We start from the raw sequence: 23,035 nt of genomic DNA, 5'->3' as shown, positions 1-23,035 counted from the left end.
AGAATAATAAGAATAAATAAGTCTATAATCTATAAAAGCAATTTACTGAAAAGGAGTTATCCATTGATGAATGGCTTAAAAGGCATTAAGAGAAAAAACTCTCGCTGATCCCAGCTGCTCCTGTTATAGGACTTTTTTAGGTCCCCTATTAGTCTCTACTGTCCAGTTCCCCCCCAATGCACAGAAAACTATTGCTTCACCAATCACTGAGGTGACCCATCTCAGTTAGTCACTGACTAAGCAATCATTAACCATGTGTGTACAGAACGGCAGAGAGATGACCCGGGGAGTTTGGGGATTGACAGGGGATTAATGAAGTAAGCAATCCCATAACCTATTCTGAGCCTCATGTCAATTAATCACAATTAACTATAATCAAAGTAAAATTTAGGTCATAATCACCAAGCCCTACTTTACAGTAAGTGCCAATGATGGAGGTGCCTGTGAAACTAGAACATGTACAATGGTCACAAGACATCTTGGTTGCACTGCAAGGATCAGAAATGGCAAAAGTAACAGATTTCATTTAACGATAATTATAGAAAAATAAAAAAAATTTGGCACTACATTATCGCCATCTGCTGGTCAACCGCTAAACATGCACCAAAAAAACTTACTAAAACAAAAGAAAAACAGTTTGCAGAATCACAATGTTTTAGTGCCATCTGAAGGTGGGAAATGGAATGGTCAAGAAAAAAAACAAAAACCGCACTGTATTAATTTGTAGGTCTCAGATGGGAGGATGTAGCCGGAGCACGAGGACACATTACTAACATGCCATAAAAGTTCACTTTGCTGCCAGAATGTCCACTATCCGACCGCAGTCTATGGAGATCACATACCAGAGTCGGGGAGTCACCTGGGTGGTGTTGGAGCTGTGCAGCCTGTCCTTGCTTTATCCTCCTTGGGCGTAGGAATTTAGTGTTCGCTATACAGAAATGACACCCAGGGGACGTCATTGAAAGTGTGTTACGTGATAAGAGGACGCCGCACAACTCCATCACCACCCGGTGACTCCATCCCTCCAGAATGTGATTCGTACACAGGGTGGTCTGATCATGTAGGATTGTAACACAACTTTAGAGGACGAATAAAAATAATTCTAGACAACATTGGTTGCATCTTCAGGGCTATGGGGCTTCTGTACTAGTTTAAGACTTGGCTAGTTTAACAACTGTTCCAGGCAATTAAAGGGAATCTGTCTTAAAGGGATATTCTGGTCCCAAATTGAGTTATCATAATGATGATCTACCTGCAGGATATGCCCTCAGACAGACTGGGCCAGCCTGAAATGCACTTGAAGTAAATTTGCCCATCTATTAAAAGGTGATTATTTCTGCATTGCCTGGTTGGAGTAGAAGTATGTCTTTGTGGTCAGAAACCAAACAAAAATCCTAGATGATGGGTCTAGAAGACGTTTTGGACCCAGCAAACCCTCTTTAACAAACATACATTACCTTTTTCTCTGGTGAGAATTTCAATGGCTCCACAATGTATAAATCTTCTGGATCCACTGGGAAAGAAAAAAAAAAAGTTACAATTTACCAAATGAATATATGAAGTCAAAAAACCTTTACCATAACTTGTAGACAGGTGTAAACTACGTAAATCTACAATTTGCCAACTTTGTAAAGTCTCAGAAAAAGAATCAGTCACCGCCTCATCCTTCATCCAGGACCTGTCACATAACGGTCTATTCTAACATCTTCCGCCAGCATCCTGACTAACAGCAACTTGAGACAGGAAATGTAAATCTTACAAGTCATAAAAAGGAGATTATATGTGATCTCCTCCTGTATAAAAGTGGAGAAGAATGAGTACAAAGTGAATCTTTCCATACAGACACAGAATAGGGTTTGGTTTTTTTCCCATTAGTAACTTTATTCTGATTACCCTAAGTGAGATTACAGTTACAGGGACATCCATGTCAGAGCTGGGCAATGTCCGGCCCGAGGTCACATCCAGCCCTCTGACTGCTTCTATCCGGCCCGCATAGCTAGTGGAAGTTTGTTCAAGGACCTGTGATGATGTAATCGTAGCCTATCAGCAGGATAGGCTATGACTCAATAGTGGGTGGGGTGGGTGCTTTCTGCAAGCTGCCGGCTATGGAGGCTGCTGGATAATAAAGAGAGAAGAGACAGCATGTGTGCGCAAAAGGGAGACTAGGGGCAGATGTAGGGGGGGGCAGTTAAAATGAATGCACAGGGAGGAGGGACATTAAACTAGGGGCAGATGGAGGAGGATATTAAACCATGGGGGGTAGCTGGAGGGGGGACATGCTGCCTCTAGTTGCCCCCAGTTTAATGTCCCCCTCCAGCTGCCCCAGTTTAATGTCCCCTCTAGTTTCTGCTGGTTTATACTGGGGCACCAGGAGAGGGACTTACTATTGTGGGACATCTGGAGGGAAATGTTATAATGTGGAGGTGTATAATGTTAGGGTGACTGTAGGAGGATTTTACTTTGTGGGGCACATGGGAAAATGATTGAGAATGGGCGGAGTCAGAAGTGGGTGGAGCTAAATTTGCTGTGGCGCACATGGCCCTCTACAACCGTTACAATTTCTCATGTGGCCCCATGGGAAAATTAATTGCCCACCCCTGATCCATGTGCTATTTAACCAAGTCTCCATGGACGTACGCATTCACTTTCTTCAGTGAGCACAGGCTGTGCAACGTACATATATAAGACCTGTCCTGATTTTTGCCCTGGGCTCACGACCCCATACATGGGCATGTATATGGGGCCATTACAATAATGGGAAAGGGTGCTTCCCCTGAAAAACACAGGTAACAAATCGACAATGCTCATGGTTGTGTGCATGGAGCTTCAAGCTGACCATTAACAGATGGATATTCGATAAATCCACTGATTTTGATTGGACCATCCAACCATCTAATGTGTATGGGGGTCACCTGATAGCAGATGTCAAGGAGATAAGGACTGGGCTGTTGGATTTCAGCTGTGATCCCCTCTCTCAAATTTCTCGAAAACCTTTATAGCTTAAAGGCATGAAGGCTAGTGACACAATACTGCGGCTTGCCAAAATCTCTCACCTGCATATTATATGAGATATTAAGACAGACTGACACTAAATACCCATTACACAAGTATGTGCGACATGCAGAACAATGCGAATACCTTCTTTACTGGACAGGTGAAATGACTGGGAACGGATAAGAGGAAACGTAGTTCTTCGCTTCAGATTCATATCATCGTAGGAGGAAAAACACCTAAAGGAGGGGAAAAAAACAAAAACAAACAGACATGGTAAATTTATTATACAGTAGAAAATCATTGATTCTAGAGATACAAATCACATCACAGCAATCCTATACACATCGGCCTGGATGAACAGGTTGGGTCACACAGGTGGACAAACTACTTTGGAGCAATTCATGTAACAGGGTTGGCACTGCTTTACTACATAGGAACACCCAGTAACTAAATCGCTCAGTCGACATGATCTGAAGGAAGTCGGGAATAACTAAAAAAGGAGTTACAAAGCGGAAATGCAGCCAAAATGATCTTCTGATAGCTCATAAAGAGATATTGGTCATGTCAGAGCACTACAGACAACAATATCAAAACCAGGCCTTATAGAAGGGCTCGTACCCATAGGCACAGCTGAGTGATTTCTTAGATTGTATGGCCACATGGTTAGTAAAATCAAAGCGGTTATGGATTTCCATTAAGATCTACAGCTAAACCTCAGGATTTCTGCTACAAATTAGCATGTGGATAAACTCCAATGAACAAGCTACAGAATGTCAGCGCAGACTTTGCGTAAGTAATGAATATGCTATGGATTATAAAATCCATGACGCTCTTTAATATGTAGCAGCCAGTGGTCCTCAAAATACTCAGACCTGTGAGATTCCCCATCGGACCTCTGCCATCAATTGCATTACAAGCATCCTGCAGCTTCTAATCAGGTCTGCCCATATCTCCCCGGTTAGCATATTGACAAGGGTGGGTGGAATTATCTTGCTGACATATGGAGATAAGATAATCCTTTCAATTTCCCCATGGTGGGACTATTAGTCTATAAATGATAGGAGGGATCTGCTTTGTGGTCTGTATATAGGGTTAAGCTTTGCATAAAGGGGTGCCCGGGTGTCTCTATCTTTATGGTGTAATGCGTGGCCTGCATTCAGCTATGTGGTGTGGTCTGTATGCTAAAGGGGGTCATATGTACAAATCTGTAACATAAATGCTGTCCACAGGGGCATGTCATTTCTCAACAGGCAAACTTCATACTCTGCTTCTTATTCTCCTTTCTGAGTCTTCAAATAAGCACCTACAGCGCCCCCTGCAGGCCCCATTCACTTATGACAGGGTCTGACTTCCATCATTATTTATGTCCATAAGTGAGCATTGTAACCAATTGCTTCCTTGGGGTTATATAGTTGGAGCTGATCACACACTGCTTGCAAAGATTAGGAAACTCTGCTCTAAAGCATGCTGTGCGATGAAAAAAAAAAAAAAAAAATTCCCAAGAAAAACAAAAAACACAAATTACTATGTTTATGAAACCTCCCTTAGAATCCTTAGAAATTCGGCAAAGAATGCATGTGTCTGGATTTAGGTGTGAGACCCTTGTGAGAATCCAGACAGAATCTACAGCATAAAGCATGGCCAAAATCGGACATTGTAAAATCCCCAGAAGACACATGTAAGCTCTTGATACTACGACATCTGATGGATCATTTTGACTGGATTTTTTCAAAGCACAATATTCATGTCCACGTGAGCAATTGTTAATACTACCGACCACATTGTAACACTGTTTACTTACGCTATAATGCCGGGTGTGAGCTCAAAGCAAAAGGAAAAAAAAAAAAAAAGCTGACTGCATTCTAACTACAGCAATGGTGAGCAGTATGAAGAGTATCACTAAGGGTTAATTTACTGGCGGCAGATTTGTTACACAAATTATGCAACCATTGGGGCCACACGGTGGCTCAGTGGTTAGCACTGCAGCGCTGGAGTCTTGGGTTCGAATCCTGCCAAGGGCAAAAAAACATCTGCAAGGAGTTTGTATGTTCTCCCCGTGTTTGCATGGATTTCCATCCCATACGCCAAAGAAATACTGATAGGGAAAAATGTACATTGTGATCCCTGTGTGGGGCTCTCAATCTACATTTAAAATAAATAAATAAAATTATGCGCCCATTCCCCCATATGAATGGGGGAAGAAAACTTAGGAATTTAGTCCCAAAAATTATTGCACACACCTTCGCTCCAGAAAGTGAAGTAACATCGCAGGACTGCAGTGATAGGCTTATAGATGCACCAAATTTATCAAATATTGTGTGACATTTGATGAATTTAAGGCAGATTATAGCAACTCAGACTTCAGTAAAAACTCCCTTAGGGAGCCTTCACACGGAGTGTACGCTCTGCTCATTCTGAACATACATAAACTTGTTCAGAGTGAGCGGCGTTAAAACAGATCCCATTAACTTCTATGGGTGCCGGCATACGCGCGTATCACATTGAAAGCAATAGGTAAAAAAGCCTCCCATTGATTTCAATGGGGAGCGCGCGTATGCCGGGACCCATAGAAGTCAATGGGATCTGTTTTAGCGCCGCTCACGCTGAACAAGTTTATGTTCAGAGTGAGCGGAGCGTAAACTCTGAGTGAAGGCTCCCTAAGGGAGGTTTAGTCCGATATTTCTGCAACAAGTCTAGTATGTGTGTGAACTGACCCTTACACTAATCTGGTTCAGATTATAACGTTCTACTTAATTTCTGTAAATCATTTGTCGTTTTCTCTCTCCCATCCACCCTTCACTATCACTAATATACACAAACCAATGGTCTCACCTTTTGGGACTTGGGTAATTATTGCTTTTTGGGATTTTCGACAAGTCGTCATCATTCAATTGAGATGAATTTCTACAGCGAAGGAAAATAAATAATGCCAAACAGATGCATAGGATCAGAGAGACGACCAAGTAACCTTGCTGGTCCGACAACTGAAAAACAAGACAAAGTGTTAAATCTACATAAAAAGAAAGTCATAATAACATTGCAATGCAGAAAGCCATCAGCTAACAGCAAAAATAAAAACTGAGCACGTATCATGTTCCAATGTAAAGGAACTATATAAAAGCTATACACAAAGGACTGAGTCAGTCTAATGTTACAGTTTGTACAAAGGCTGCGCTAAAGTACACAGCCATCTTACACACACAAAGAAAGCAACACAAACCTATGTCTACAATTCAAAACCACATCAGAAAAAAGTGAAATTCTTTTGAAGCTCCTGGGCTTCTGTATACCTTCTACCATATGTGCCATAAACATCTAATAGGTGCCGAGTCTTAGAAGTGGAACTCGCACCTACCTCCCTAAGGCTGCAGTCACATCTGCACTGGGGTGTCTGTTGCTCTGGTCCATTGGAAGACTACAAAAACCAACACATGAACTGCTAAAATAGCAGACATAATGGAGACCACTGACTATAAAGGGGTACGCCAGGTTTCTCTTTTAGCTAAAAGTGCCGGTCAAAATGTTTTGGGTGTATATTAGTTATGTATGAGAGGACTGTGGAGGTGACACTACGTACGTCTACCGGTGACCTTATTTTTTCCCTGTTGGATGAGATAAGATCTGCAGATAGGTGTGTAGTGACTGTAGGTGAGCTCCTGTTGAGACAAGCTCTTATTTAGGGTGGGGAGCTAAACAAAAATATGTTTGCCTTACCACCGATACAAGTCATCTACACATTCAGATGTAACAACCCACACAATACAAGTTTACCTGCTGAATTTAGGACACACACAGACTTCGCTCTTACCTCGCGCTTTAGTTCGGTGACAGTGGCAGACAGATTGGAGACTAGGTGGGTCATATTGAGGAGCTGAGCTTGAAGTAGCTGGATGGATTCAGTTTGACGTTGATCCTGTGAAGTAGAAAAACTTGTGTAGTCTTTTATTAGGTTTTTATTAGACATCCACCAAAATAAAATAAAATTAGTACATTGTGGTGTAGAATGTGACATCTAGGTTTAAGCCAATTGCTTGACAATGGATTGGGGTTTCAATGAAAAAAAGGTGTGGCTTTTCCAATAATACATTACAGTGTATATTACTGGTCATGGCCTGAGGAACTTTGGCTATTTTACCCTGTGTATCTGGAATTCCTTTCAACGTGACCTATCAGTTTCCAGCTTACCTGCTCCTCTGCTATTCGGGATGTATTCTGGAGCTTTAATATAGTCTTGTTGAAAGCTCTTTGCATTTCTTCCATTTGTTTCCGATATCTAAAAAATATATATAATGGATCTCATTCAATATATTCTACATAATATCTACTCGAGCTCTCGGTTCTGTGGGAGTGAAGAAGAGTCTCCAATTTTATCAGCTAGCAAATATTTTATTACATTTTCTCACCACCAGCAGTCAGCTCTCCGTGTCTGTTTTAGCAAATAATTGCAGTTCAATGAAGAGACATCCATTCAGGAGCAGCTTCTCTTACAACTTTGTTGTTTGTTCCTTCAAAGTACTGGGGGCCCCGACTGCTGAATCCCCCCTGAACCCTCTAAGTGAAGCACCAATGTGTTAAATATAAGTGAATGGAACGGTAGTCAGCAAGTACTCTGGCGCTTCATTGACAAGACAGGATTCAGGGAGGCTTCAGCGGTCAGACCCTCAGTGATCTGAAATATATCTACACTATTGTAGATAAGGGATAAGAGTCTATAATTGGACAACCCTTTTAAAGGGATCCTATCATTGGACACCCTTTTTTTTTTTCTGACTAACACATAGGTATAGCCTTAAGAAAGGCTATTCTTCTCCTACCTTTAGATGTCTTCTCCGCGCCGCTGTTCAGTAGAAATCTGGGTTTTCTTCGGTATGCAAATGAGTTCTCTTGCAGCACAGGGGTGTCCCCAATGCTGCAAGAGAACTCTCCAGCACCGCCTCCATCTTCTTCTGGAACGCCCTTCTCCTTGTGGCGTCTTCTGTCCTGGGTTTCAATCTTCTAGGCCTTGGGCAGATCCGACTGCACATGCCAGCGGCTACCAGAAAATGGCCACTTAGTCAGCAGCCATTTTCTTGTGGTTGCTTACACAGCTTACTGAGTAAGCGGCCATTTTCTTGTGACTGCAGACATGCGCAGTCGGCTCTGCCCAAGGCATAGAAGATTGAAACCCAGGACGGAAGAAGACACAAAGAGAGGGCGTTCCAGAAGAAGATGGAGGCGGCGCTGGAGAGTTCTCAATGTTGCGAGAGAACTCATTTGCATACCAAAGAAAAACCTGGATTTCTACCAAACGGCGGCGCGGAGAAGACATCTATAGGAAGGAGAGGAATAGCCTTTCTTAAGGCTATTCCTACGTGTTACTCAGGGAAAAAAAAGGGTATCCAATGATAGGATCCCTTTAAGCCAAGTCCCAACTAGGTCCTGCTACTGAAGCCCCTGACAATCTGCTAATATCACTAGAGAAAGCCAAGACATCAGATTTTATCCCTTGAAGTGGATACAAAGACGACTGGAAAAGGAATTACTCTGCTCTAACCAATGTAAGAGGTCCATCAACATGTATGTAGTTAATAGCAAAATCTTTTTCCTTACCTCTGACTAAGCTCCTCCAGATAGCGACCACTTAGAGACATATTAACCTCAAGAGCTTTAATCCGGTTATTGAGGCGCATGAAGACAGATTCCTTTTGGTTGGAACCATGTACTTGATTCCCATTAGTATAACCCAGATCGGTAACATTTTGTAGCTCGGCGTAGAAGTCAGTAGTACTCCTGTGCAAGCTACCACTGATGGCGGCATCTTCAGTAACGTGGTCTTCTTCCTTTCTCTCCATGGTAGGTGGGCTATCGACAACCTGCGTCATTACAGGCTTCGCTGCTTCTTTCGCCTCCGGTTCGCTCGCCAAATTAGAAGCGCTTGTTTCCTGAATCTGTTCCGGCTCTGTAGTTTTTAGAATTTTAGCGTAGTCGACCTGTTCTTCCTTGGTGCTCTCCACATTCATCATTATAGAATTGTCCTCAGAGGTTACAGTTGGTTTCTCAGCAGAAATCTCAGGATCGCTTGTTTTTACCTCATTTACTTGCTCCTGTTCTAAATCTATACTTAAGCTAGGAGTCTGTGTGGTCACCATTTTGTTGGCATCTGAAGGAGAGATAGTCGAGGACATGCTTTCTTCAGCGGTCACAGTCTGAGAAATGGTCTGTGTGTGACTGGGCTCCAAATGGATGGATGATATGATCTTATTTGAAGAACCTTGGGAAGTGTCTCCGGGATTGATCAAGATGAAATCGGTTGTGGCCTCCTCCGTCATTGTACTCTCAGAAGTTTCAGCCGAGTACTCAACAGTAGTAGGAGAAACTACAGGCTGCTGCGTAGACTGACAGTCACTTTCCTCTTTCCGTTTGTACTCTGGTGTTTTACTCCGCTGCCTATGAATGGCGACAATAGCCGAGCACCACTTATAAATGTACTCTGAGAAACTGGAGATACAGCAGATGGTGGCCAACTCCCCGCAGTAAATCTGGGTCTCAAATTCAAACCAGGACAAGGTGTCTTCTTCCTGTTCATCATTGCCCAAGAGGGTCACTGTCGAGGGGCTTGGCGGCTCCTCCTCTTCCTCTTGAACCAGCTGAACAATGGGACTTTCTTTGGGAGGATCTGGTTCAGGTATAGACACAGTTGGAGGAGTTACCCCCTCTTCCTCCAACCTAGAGTGAAATATCACAAATACATTTTAGAAAAAAAAAAAAAAACTGTAACAAGTTCAGTTCCTTAACTCAATTAATAGGCACAACCCCAATGATTCCAGCACAGTTGGAATTTTCTCCTTAGTCCCCACTCAATGCTGTTAGTTTTGGTGCCCGATATATTATTTAGCCTCTGTACTGTCAGGAGGGCAGCGTCAGGCAGGAACAGACAAGGGCAGACACTTGTTACTCAAGAATGGCGGGAACTAGAGAGAAAATTCCAACTGTGCTGGAATCAGTGGAGCGGCGCTTATTCACTATTGCTAAGAACATGAAATGGTTTAGGTGGTGAAAGGTCCTCCAACACTGATAATCATCTGACATAAGACATACTGAACATTAACCAATACACTGATAAAAATGTAAAAAAACCCATCCCTGCTAGGTTTGGTTAATTCATACATATTAAGCAACATGTATGACATATTGAACGTTTTTCAGGTTTTTAGGGTTCATGCATGGATTTTTATGATTTTTGTCCACAAAGTGCACTCAAGCCTTGATGCACAATGGGGCAAAATTCTGAATGTCAAAGTTTAAAGTTTTGATCATTCAGGATCCAACTGCCAGGACCCCCACGATCACGAAAATGTAGGTGCAAAAGCTCTCTGCTAAGTATGGTCGTCTTTTTGGTATGATTTTGCCAACTATGTACCATACACGTACACACATATACTGAGATTATACACACACATGTACATGTACAATTCAACAGCTGAAGTACTCACGTAGTTGTAGGAGTTGGAGTTTGCTCAGGTGTCTTTGCCGTACTTGTGGCTGGAGATTCTGCGGTAACGTTTTGTGGTTTACTGCCATTCAAAACTAAGAAAGCATATAAAATAAGTAGTCACATACGTATATGATAAAATGGTCCTTACTAGAGCGAGTAGTATTTGATCGGGTAGGTATTCGAAATACTCGTACTCGATCGAGTACCACTCGCTATTCGAATGGAAAAGTTCAATGCAGAACCAGCATTGATTGGCCGAATGCTATACAGTCGGCCAATCAACGCTGGTTCTTCTCCTACCTTTAGAAGTCTTCTCTGTGCAGCTTCCCCGCGGCGTCTTCCGGCTCTGAATTCACTCTGCCAGGCATCGGGCCTGGGCAGAACCGACTGCGCATGCCTGCTTGTAGGGCGGACATGCGCAGTCGGCTCTGCCCAGGCCCGATGCCTGGCAGAGTGAATGAAGAGCTGGAAGACGCCGCGGGGACGCTGCACGGAGAAGACTTCTCGGAGGATCCAGCCTGACCCTCACTCGTGGACTTGGTAAGTATAATTTGATCGAACGTTGCCTACCCCTGAAACGAGCATTTTCCCCCTATAGACTATTATAGGGTTCAATATTCGATTTGAGTAGTCGAATATTGAGGGGCTACTCGAAACAAATATCGAACCTCGAACATTTTACTGTTCGCTCATCTCTAGTCCTTACATGAGAGAGAATATCACCAGACAGATGTCTTAAAACCACTGCATCTATTCTATGTAAGCATACAGGTAAGGCAGTGGATGATTTTTGCAACCATAAGACATGATACTGTCACTGAAGGGTGACTCACCAAGAATTATATATTCAGGTCATGTGGAGGGAGCAGTGTGCAGTAACACCCTTCAAAAGATGAATGAAACCTGTCAGATGAATTTGGAACACCAAACCACTGGCGTGCTTGTATGGACTAATGGCAGAGTGCCCCTATAGTAAGTCTGTCTAATGTAAAAATTAAAAAATATATGAAAGCCCTAATACTAGGATATTGAGCTATAAAGGGAGAAATATGCATGCACTAAAATCACATGATATAATAAATGTGAGGGTTGATGGAAAGCACAGACATCTTCCTTGTGCAATCTATTATCACAAACTTGTACACGACCCCCAGACCCGTGCATGCAGGCCAAGTAGGGTTTGCTTAATATAGGAATATTTTACGACCCTAAAGCACAAGACCACAAGGACAAGCTTGTGGTTTAGCATTCCAAATTTATCTGAAAGGTTCCCTTAGACTTGCTTTTATGGTAGATTGTTAGTTATTGATTCATATGGCCTTCTAGATTCCTGTTACAGCCTGTGCAGAATCTATGAACAGACTGGCACTAATAGATTTCCTATAAAGTGTTACCATTGTCTCTAATGGATACAGGTTGTTCAATGAGCTCTGTATAGGTCACAGAGATTCCTTCCATGGTGTCTGTCTCTGACACATGGGCAATTCAAGGTAGAGAATTCGAGAATTACAATATCGGGAATCCAAAGGGTTCACCTAAACTTCTGGATTGCCCTTGTTATAAGTTTATAACCTTGCAAGAGCTCAGACATGTCTTACCTATGTTACAGCATGTTCCCATCACATTTCATAGTATATACAATTTATCATATATATCCATACGGCACCATCAGTCGCACTTGGTTACCACAGCAGTGTTTGTAGAGCTGCATTGCTTAGCAGTTAGGTTATCATGGAGCAGACCTCACGTGATGCGGTTGTACATATAACACGTACAGTATATGGAGGATGCGGACAGCAACACAGCTGCGGTGCAGGGCACATGCTTTAAGAAGCCCCACTATTCTCTACATTCCTTGAAGTGATATGAAGGTAATGAAACCTCTTACCTGAGAGCTGCTATTCTTACCACTGACAATGGGCAGTGTCAGGTTATGTAACTATATAGCAGTACCTTCCCTATATAGAGTACAATTCACACTAAAGTGACGGTGAGACTGAAATATAAATATAAGGCGGCTACCTTTCCTTTCAGTGATTTCCTCCTCAGTATTCGCCCCCAGCATGTTAGCTGCAAGATTATTCACCATGCTAAGAATGGCATCTGAAGAGAACGCAGGAACACAAGCAAACATTACTTCACTGCACTCGTGTACATGCAGGCTACACGGAGACAAGGCTCCGGCAAAATAAAACACATTGCACCAAACAGACAGGACAACTGCTTCAGTATAACCAGGTTTAAAGTCTGTCTGTATTACATATAAGCCCTATGGCCATATAGAACTTCTACAGCCCTTTATTCAATTGCTCTTCAATTACATTATACGCTAAAGGAACTTGTAACATTGATGGAGCCACGGACTAGACAAGGACGTCCATTTGGTGTAAATCAGTGGGTCGGAAGCTGGTTCTGTGACGCGTCCAGTCTAGGAAATAAGGGTGCGTTTCATGGACCGAACATGACTGTCAGACCCCAGGATGGAAAAACGCAGCTTTTTTGTTACAGTTTTTTAAGTCAAAGCCAGGAGTGGATTGAGGAGAAGGTGGAAGTATAAGCACTTCCTATATATTTCCCCATTCCTTTTGTAGCCAGTCCTGTGGCTTTGTCTCAAAAAAAAACGCAGCAAAAATAGCTGCGTTTCCGCAACGTGGGGCCTCGGCCTTAGACAGGGTTCACATGAACACATCACAGAACTATGAGTTAATTTGCAACAAAGAGGAGGTTTTCCTACGGGGGTGTGCAGTTTGTATGTCCATGGAAGAGACAGATCTAAGTTTTTCGGCCTTCTGATCCTAGTCAGGGTCATACGCAATGCGGACTAGAATAGATCATGCCGAGGATGCGGGTGTGAATTGTAACATGGGTCGCTGTGCTGTCCAAGTGTAGTCTGTTTTATGCACAGAGACAACACGGACCAAAATGACCCCAGTCTGAATGAAGCAATAGGCTGAGGCCCCACGTAGCAAAATAGCTGCTTTTTTTGTGGCAGCTTTTGCAGTTTTTTGAGCCAAAATCTGGAGTGGCTTGAAAAGGAATGGCAGATATAAAGGAAGAGCTTACACTTTCCCTTCTGACAAATCACTCTTGGCTTTGGCACAAAAAAATTAAAAATTCTGTAACATGAGGCCTCAATTTTTATGTAAATAACACTTAATGACTGTATGTATTATTACCCAATACAGTGGGCAGATATACAAATACTGGCAAAACGTTACAGTACAAACAGACTAGACAGATTTATCACAGTGTCTAATGCAGTTTGATAAATCTGTCACTAACACTAGGGTCACACTAGCGCTCAGGTTTTCGTGATTTGGGTCTGTATGGGGACTCGAAAGATGGAGACCCTGTCCGCTTAAAAAGCGGTTACACACAGAAACCCGCAGACCTATAGACTATAATGTTTGCCGGGTTTCTGACACCTTAATACTGAAACCGGCGGCGAGAAAAGTCCTCCTTGCAAGATTTTTCTCTTCACCAATTTTAAAGTACAAAAATGTGGGAAAATTTGGCAACGGGATGTAACAACGTAAGTCGCACCCCTATTCCACAAAGCCACCTCCATTTTCATAAACATCTGTTTAAAATACTTGATAACTGTTGTGCACAGCATGTTAGACAGTTACACCACAATCCTGACACATTTTGCTTCCTATACCTCCGCCACTGTGTTTCAGCTCTCCGCTATTTTCAAGATATGTTGTTTCCTGTGAATGAGAACATTGGGGCTAAAACAGCGGTTCCCCGCAGACACTTGTGGGCCTCAGACTATAATGCGGTCTTCCGACCAGGCAGAAAGATGCAAATGTGAACATGCCCCAAGCCGAACCTCTGTTTTTCTACATTCTGATTCCTTCTCCAGCTCAGACTCCTGCAGAAGGAGCTTGTGTGTAATGAATTTTATAGTTTTTTGATTAAGAGGGGTCTTCGATCAAAAGAGGTGTATATATAGGTCCATGTACAACCCCCAACTACGGACCAGTAATTTTGGATAATGTAGGATAACAAACTATGGTCTTGTGCATGAAGCCGGGACAGCAGGACTATTGACTATTGAAAGTGCTTTTTAGTCACTGACAGAAAACACACATCTTGAAAACCCTGAGAACTTAAAATGTATATGGAGTATTGGAAAATCCTAACAACAATCTCCTAGATCAGTACGTGTCCCATACTAGATACATAGAGATATCCGTCATAGTGATGATAATCGTGTAATAAAGCTAGTCAGGTGACATTCAGCAGCTAAGCTCACGGCAACAAAGAAAAAGCCCAAAATACACAAAACAGAAGCCATCGTCACACGTTGTTACCCTTTCATTTGGGCATTGCTTCCAGGTCTAGCTGTGCGTGCAACACAACACATTTTCCTTGGCCGGGGGTATAATGCCATATTAATGAGCTGGCGCTCTCACAGCGGTGCCAGTCATTGTCAGGGCTGCTCGACTCTTAAAGGATAACAGATTTAGACTCCACTGTACTGTAATAGGCATTTGCGTCACTCTAGTCACAGCCAAATAGTCCTGGCAATGAGCGGGAGCTAAGACTGGTGTCCTTATGGCGATTCAGTAGCGCGCTTCGTATGACAAGCACAAACCACCCAGATAATCCATATTATGTACAGGCAGGTAACTGGATAGAGGGAGCTTGGATGGTATACGGTGGGGGATTATACAGCAAACTAGGATGGTGGGAAACTAGACTGACTGTCTATAGTAACCCCATGGCCCCCCCATCATTGTGCAAAAGGATCAAGACAAAGTGCTGGAATCTGACTGGTTGTGGCTCCAGTGGCAGTATGTGAATTTCACCATCTAATGTGTATGGGAGTACCCCAACTTTCACTGACAGCAAATACTGGCCAGGTTCGATTCCAACACATCCAGTTCTTTTACTCACGGAAGATAAGCCACTGTTTGCGGTATACAGAAGCAGCCTATAACCCTCCGCTATATTGTGTATGGTGATGTATTTGGCTGACAGTCACCTTAAAATCCCTAATGTCAGGGTAGAAATATCAAGGTGAAAGCACTACTTAAACTGTATACAATAAAATGTAACCCATCCTGTTTTGTATTGAGACACAGCAATAAAATCCTCAGGATAAACGTGATTCATTTCTGCATGTTGTAGAATACACCACTCACTTGTAGCCGAGCCGAGCAGATTCTTCGATGATTTGTCATCTCGTGTGTTGTAATCCATCGGATAATCTGGAAGTGAGAAGATTTCCAATTAATTCTTTACCTGTGGCTTAACTGGGCAGATAGAGTAATATGTGACTACAGAGCGCACTAGACTGCTGGTGAAGACAAGTAGTGAATCCCATGCATTACCTTACCATATTACAGAGGAAGGGTGCTAGCTGAGCAGGCATACGATTATAATGGGAGTATGCTGGTGCTGCTATCATGTGCAATCTACACTATATTGTGTGGTCTACCGGTACAACATTATAACGTGCAATAGTATGTAGCCTATAATGCACTATGGCACCCAATGTACTCTAATGCCTATATATAATAATCCCTATCAAGAGAATGGGGGGAGGGGGGGTTGGTCCCCAGTTCCGAATAGAGTGGTGGTTGGGTCAGTGCACCATTTACTCCATTAAAGTCAATGGGAGGGCCTGAGATAGCCAAGTGTGGTACTTCAGCTATCTCTGCAGCTCTCATTGATATTAATGGAGTCCCACTGACAATTTATCCCACCTATGAATATTTCGGTATAGCACTTAAAAGTGAAGAGGTTGGTGGTACTAAGGACACTAATACAGTCCTAGCAGTTACACATCACCAAAGCTAGTGCCAAATAGATTTTATTTAGGACAACCCATCAATGAGTAAGAAAATATTTTATGTATCAAATGTAGCTACCTTCATCTTCATCGTAAATATCTGGGCGCTCTGAGTGATACTGAGAGTCAACTTCTTCATATTCTTCTACCATGCTGGTGCCAAAAACCCTAGGAGACAAAAGGGAGCAATACAAGTTAGTCTGTAGTACTTGAGTTCTCTATCCAAAGGATAAGCAGCCAAATCGGTGGAGGTTTGACCGCTGAACCCCCACGGATTGCGAGAACATGGTACTTTACCACTGTTGTGAATTCAGCCTGGATGTTGCTGGGCTGAATGCAGACTTGCCAGTGCTGTACTTCGCCTGACGCTGGCGTTCTCTGAAGTTAAGGGGAAGACCAATGCTTCTCATCCATCAGGGCCAGGCTTAATTCACAACGGGGATAAAACACCCCCGTTCTTAGAATATGTACAGAGTATTAGAGTTGAGAGAGTACTATTCGAAACGGCCGTTTCAAATAACACACACCCATAGGAATGAATGGAAGCGGCCGGCACGCAAGGGGTTAAGCGGCCGGCAAAGTCTGCGTGCCAGCTGCGTCCATTCATTCCTATGGGTGCATGCTATTCGAAACGGAAGTTTTGAATAGTACTCGCTCATCTCTACAGAGGATATATATACACCTTGTGGCATGACTCCTATAATCATAGATTTATATTTTGATATGGAAGAAGCACATGGCACACACAGCAGTCCTGGAGGTGTCAGAACTGAACATGTCAAATTGATTTTAGACCCTGTGCACACTTCTTCTCATCTCACATCTCCTCGTTAGCATATGCTGTACTTTTTGATGTAAGAATAAGCCTAGACCACTTTTTTTTTCCTTTCTACAGAATGATGAAAACCGTCAACCAAGCCATTGGCATAACTGTACACAGCAAAAAGATCACATAAATCCTAATATATAATCCAGTCAATTGCATATGTAAATGAGTCTTCAGACAGCACAGGGGGCTCATTTGCATACGTAGAAAACCGGGAATATCACCGGAACGGCTGCGCGGAGAAGACTTCTAAAGGTAGGAGAAGAATAGACTTTCTTAAGGCTATTCCTACGTGTTAGTAGCAAAACATGGGAATCTAATGATAGAATCCCTTTAATGGGAACCACTGGAGGCTCTGGCAGTCCCTTTAAAATGGAGAGTGATAGGTGCGCTGTTCGATATGCCACTCCATTTAAAGAGGACCTTTCACCATTTTGCCCACAGGCAGTTCTATATACTGCCGGGAAGCTGACAGTGCTCTGAGTTCAGCGCACTGTCGGCTTTCCCGATCTGTGCCCGGTGTGAAGAGCTTACAGTCCGGTACCGTAGCTCTTCTATGGTCAGAAGGGCGTTTCTGACAGTTAGTCAGAGACGTCCTTCTTCACAGCACAGCCAATCGCGCTGTGCTGTGAGAGCCGGGAGGAACGCCCCCTCCCTCTGCTCGCAGTACTCGTCCATAGACGAGCATTATCATGGAGGGAGGGGGGCGTTCCTCCCGGCTCTCACAGAACAGCGCGATTGGCTGTGCTGTGAAGAAGGACGTCTCTGACTAACTGTCAGAAACGCCCTTCTGACCATAGAAGAGCTACGGTACCGGACCGTAAGCTCTTCACACTGGGCACAGATCGGGAAAGCCGACAGTGCGCTGAACTCAGAGCACTGTCAGCTTTCCGGCAGTATATACAACTGCCTATGGGCAAAATGGTGAAAGGTCCTCTTTAACCTGGTCTGCAAGACAATAGACACCACTAATTGTGAGACACACCTATGTACCCTCTTACATGTGACCTGTGTGAGAAGGTGGCAGGCAGATTGCTGGAGTCCCAGATTATCAGCCCCAGGTTTCTTATATATGTATAGCAGGTGTTGAGTAGGCCTCAGCCCAGGTGTGGGTCCTGTGCTCATTACTGGCCATAAAAGGCTGCAGGGCCTGCACGTCAGGGCAAATCCTAGAAGTGAGAAGAGGGGCCTCTGTCTGTCCTGAAATACTGAGAGTTTGAGGAGACCGTGGTGAGCTATTTTGTTTGTTCATGTGACTGGTAGTAAGCCACACGTGTAGTTAGATCTTTACTGTTTAGTTAGTGCTCGGACGAGCAGGGTTTTTTTTTTTTTACATTTATGCCTGAAGTTAAGGCTGCATTTTATTTTGCTTATTCTGTATCTGAAGTGAAGATTTACTTATTATGCAGTGTTTTCCAAATAAATCTGTTTGCACCAGACATCGTGTGTCTCTGACTGGTTGGGTCTGCACCATTGCTACAAGCTACCATCCCCACACCTGATACACATTCTGCCACACTTTCTGACACCTATCATTAACGGAAAAAACAGGTGTTACCTTATGAGACTTAGTGGGCAAAAATGTTCCGATCCAAAATGTGATATGAGCTCCACCTAAACAATACAAAAAGTCAGATCAAACAAAAAGCTCGCACAAACAGTCGGCGGTCAGTGCGTGTAATTAAATGGCGCCTAGAAGCAAATGTGGATTGGCTCTAGTGATTGGATATGGCATATCTATCATGCATTCATCTGCCATGCATAAAACATTCAGAGACGGTTGCTAACCTTTATGTACTTGATGAACATCTGAAGCAACAAGGAAAGAGAAAGAAAAACAAGTGTCAGTACAGAAACACAGTACATGCGACAAGCCATAACATCTAAGGAATCAGCATTTCAATGAAGATCATTAAAAGCACAAAGGAAAGAAGAAAGAAAGTTGTAGTATTTTGTAGATCTCGCACTACACAGAAGAGCTTAAAAAAAAATTTTGTATAAAAAAAATTAATGTCTCTTTAAAAGAGGACCTGGGGGGGGGGGGGCATTCCTAACCGCTCAGTGTCATCACTGGGAAGTAAGGAACGCCTCTCTCACTGTAGCGTCTGTTGCGCAGTACTGAGAGAGGGGTGTTCCTTACCGCCCCTCTCACAGTACAGCACAATAGACTCTACTGTGAGGAGGAGCATTTTCGGAAAAGCCAGGACATTTCTCTGGCCTGGCTACACTCAGTGGACTCATGTCAGCACTGCACCAAGTGGAGAACAAATTCATGTTACCGCTATGAGCACCACCCCCATTATTGTATTTATATGACGGTTCTAGTGTTCTTGTTTTATTATTGAGAAATGTGCCAACACGGTCCCTTGTAAAAAGCTTACATGGTGGAACTGAAGTCATTTTCTTCTGCAGAGGATTAACCATTAACCTGTAGCAAATATTTAAGAAACCACACCTTATTAACAGGATATACATCCTATTGATTTTTTTTTTTCTCTTCCGTAATTACAATATGCCCTGAAATGTTCTCGTCCTGGATTACTAGAAATGGTCAAATAGACCAAATCACAGGAAATGCAGCATACAGCGGTGAAACCTTGCACAGAGAAAGTTCGTGATACGTTTGTCAGACGTATGCAACAGATGAAAAACAAGGAGGTGTGGAGTGTAATACAGTCCCATGAGATATAGGTCCTGACACTAGGAGAATGACATTAGGTAGAAAGAAAAAAAATAAAGTAAAGTACTGTAGCGTCCGCCCTGATGGGTTACACCCTCTTTACAGGATATTACGCTAACCAGTTTTTGGTGTCCAGCTTGCTTGAAGGTGTGCTCCTTTTATTATTTTAATTTTACTTATTCTATTTTGTGGTTTGTGGTGGGATCTTCAGTGTGGACTGACACATTAGTCGCAAAAAGGAACATGCCCAGATATCTGCAAGTGCCCAACTAAGAGTTACGAGGCATTGTATAGATACAGGTTAGACAGATATTCTTTAAAAGAGGACCTTTGACCACCTATAACAATTCTAGAACACACCACCTGACAGGACTCCTCCATAAACTTGTTCTGGGGGGCGTTTTTCATCTCTTAGCATCATCGCTGGGCGGTAAGGAACGCTCCTCTGACAGGGCTATGGATGAGTACAGTTGGAGGGCGGAGGCGCGGTAATAAAAAAAAAAAAAAAAAGAGGGATCCCTCTCCCTAGTTTAAGTCCTTGTTCTATGACCCACACAGCAGCAGGGCCATTACATCTGCTTTATTAGCAAAATGCCTGAGATTAAAATGTGGCAAGTTCAGAATAAAAAAAATAAAAAAACATTTTAAAAAATTTTTAGAGTTTCGGTGCACACGTGGAGTTACAAAAGGAAAGTTCTGTGATCGCGTATATGAAAAGCCAGAAACCACACAATACTACAACTTTCTCAGCTTGGCTACAAGTCGGCCAGAGTAAAAGGGTAAAGGTTAAATCAATAGTTTTTAGGAGAAGCGGCTTATGTAAAAGTTGATTTCTACCAAGCAGAAGAGAAAAGAATCCATTAAAATCTAGGTCGAACAATTTACATAGATCGAGGTGGAGTACAGAGAAAGCTCAAAGACAGTCACATATCTGCAGTATATTCAAACATGTAATATAAAGGAGTGTCAGGCTGGGGGGCAGATTGAGGAATTAGGTAATAAGTTTTCTGAGCAGGAAGAGAATTTCATGCAGCTGTTTTCTGACTGCAGGTAAAAGGGGGAAGGTCGGCAGCAACTCAATACAAGTTATAAAGGAACGGCTACAGTCCTGCTGAAAACTCATGCGATACATTCCAGGTTCTTCTGCACTGGGACACGACAGTTGTCACAAACTATATTATTACTTCCCATCTGTCTCCAGACCGAGACACATGGAGCCTATTGAGAAGATATATGTCAGAGGTCTGACGACAGGGAATGGACAACTTCTTGGAAGCGGTGCCAGTGATATGCTCACCCACCACCGAATAGACATTACTGTATCAGTGGCCTAAATGTCTCACTATCTTAGGGGTCAACATACTGAAAATTCCCTTTAATCTAAGGGCATTTGGAGACCAATAACCCGACCAGAGGTCATATATGTTACATGTTTTTAAAAGTCTACTTATATGCCGAAGAGGCTGCAGAGATGTCACCTAGATCCCAGAAGCGGCTACAAAGGTACAGAAGTAATTTCAGTAGCTCCTCAGAGATCTACAAGTCAGCGAGAAGCCAAAGCAAATCCCAAGAGACTTAGCGCTTAATACTAGTAATCATCAGGCACTTCTTTATGGACGTGGTGTTCACTTTCAGTACTAGGTAATCTTTCTTTGCATCTCTCGGTGCAGCTGCCTTCACAGCTCAAGTGCTCGTTTTTGAGAACAGGCGGCAGCTTTTGTAGACGTTGGCATATGTCATATGACCAAATGGCGCCTGCCTATATCATATATATATCTATCTATTTATCTATATATGCGCAACCATTTGTATTGCTCCAAAAGATGTAATACAATTTAAAAAAATAAAAATTAAAGACACCTTACTGTTTTGTGTCCACAGCTCCTATGTAAATCTGTGTGTCTCCAGGATTGTAGACTTCAAACAAACCTATATAGTCTCATCCTACAGTCATTTACTTCCAAATGCCTCTACTTAATAGTTATGAAGAATGGGACAAAGGAGGATGTGACTGCAGGGTCAGACTACACCAAGGATTTCTCTGTTGTCTGTTACTAAGGAGACATCGGGGTAGTTTTAAAAAGATGAAAAATTGCTTCATTTTTTATTTTACAGTGGAGCAAAGAGGGGTATATAGCTTTTATGTTATATACTTACACAATGCTTTTGGTAGATTTCTACAGTGTAATATTGAACGTTATTGTTGGGGAGGTTCCCTACAAGTCCTTAAAGTGGTTGTCCCACAAACATGAGGATCCCAACTGACCATGAGAACAGGGGTCCCATCCTCCATCCACTGACCCGTTCATTTCTTGTCCATCTTCATCAGTCCCACCGGCTATGAATTGACTGATAAAGCTTCATTGAAACAAAGGACACAGGATTCCCTGTTCTGGTGTTCAGTGAAGGTCCCAAGTGAACAGACTCTTAGGGGATGAATATGGTTTGTGGGAAAGCGCTTTAAAATAAAAAGTCAAATTACAAAAGCTATCCACCTAGCAGGCAGTATGCATGACTGCAGTCAGCATTCCCCGATCAATCATCAGGGTTAGAAGAAGGCCCAGGGCTCACTTTATGTGCTTATTATACTTAAAAAATTAAGATGTTCTATCACAGAATAACGTATCCAGACTTGCTAACTGGGAAGTGTCTTTTGCCCAGACAGAGACCTACATCGCGTTACTAAATCCTTTCTAGTAATACAATTGAATCATACAGTGACTATTTAACACAGCGGTATTTTCAATACAATAGGAAGATCTGTCGCCAGTGTTGCCCCATATAAACGGGGAGCAGCAGTACCTTGACATATTTTGCATACATCTGTTCATCTAAGGGAAAGCTCTGGACTGTTCTTTCATCTCTTGCATGGAAAGTTCCCAATTTCACCCACTTGTTGGTAGGATACCTTTAAAGAAAAGAAAAAAAAAAAAGACCAAAAGGCAAAGGCACTTATTATAACAAAAAAATCCAGGCAAAAAATATATAAATAATAATAATAATAATAATAATAATAATAATAATAATAATAATAATAATAATAATAATAATAATAATAATAATAATAATAATAATAATAATAATAATAATAATAATAATAATAATAATAATTGCATGGTTAAATAGAGATGAGCGAGTATATTCGATTGAATGCCTCCCTTGCATAGTTTTTGGCGTTAAAAAAAAAAAAAAAAAAAAAAAATCACGCCAGGGAAGGTCGGAGGAAAATCGAATGTTTACTGGGTGATATTCAACAGAGTA

At 42.4% G+C, this 23,035-nt stretch overlaps 1 protein-coding gene across 3 annotated transcripts in view; it reads right to left on the bottom strand.

Annotated features, from left to right (window-relative positions):
* The window catches only part of SUCO (SUN domain containing ossification factor), a 59,136-nt gene that overhangs the window by 893 nt on the left and 35,208 nt on the right, over positions 1–23,035 (bottom strand). For 2 of the 3 annotated variants that reach the window (XM_075287963.1, XM_075287966.1), the window contains 13 exons: positions 22,577–22,682; positions 18,883–18,903; positions 18,653–18,708; positions 16,348–16,436; positions 15,619–15,684; positions 12,491–12,571; positions 10,467–10,560; positions 8,584–9,699; positions 7,180–7,267; positions 6,803–6,907; positions 5,827–5,978; positions 3,139–3,230; positions 1,458–1,513 (listed from right to left, as the gene is read on the bottom strand). In XM_075287963.1, the coding sequence (XP_075144064.1) occupies positions 1,458–1,513; positions 3,139–3,230; positions 5,827–5,978; positions 6,803–6,907; positions 7,180–7,267; positions 8,584–9,699; positions 10,467–10,560; positions 12,491–12,571; positions 15,619–15,684; positions 16,348–16,436; positions 18,653–18,708; positions 18,883–18,903; positions 22,577–22,682 (2,122 nt within the window). The remainder of the gene's footprint in view (positions 1–1,457; positions 1,514–3,138; positions 3,231–5,826; positions 5,979–6,802; positions 6,908–7,179; positions 7,268–8,583; positions 9,700–10,466; positions 10,561–12,490; positions 12,572–15,618; positions 15,685–16,347; positions 16,437–18,652; positions 18,709–18,882; positions 18,904–22,576; positions 22,683–23,035) is intronic. The other variant, XM_075287965.1, reaches the window with a different exon arrangement.

The sequence above is a fragment of the Leptodactylus fuscus genome, chromosome 9, assembly GCF_031893055.1.
Source record: "Leptodactylus fuscus isolate aLepFus1 chromosome 9, aLepFus1.hap2, whole genome shotgun sequence".
Lineage (NCBI taxonomy): Eukaryota > Metazoa > Chordata > Amphibia > Anura > Leptodactylidae > Leptodactylus > Leptodactylus fuscus.
The sequence above is the reverse complement of the archived record's forward strand: the minus strand, read 5'-3'. Positions and strand labels throughout refer to the sequence as shown.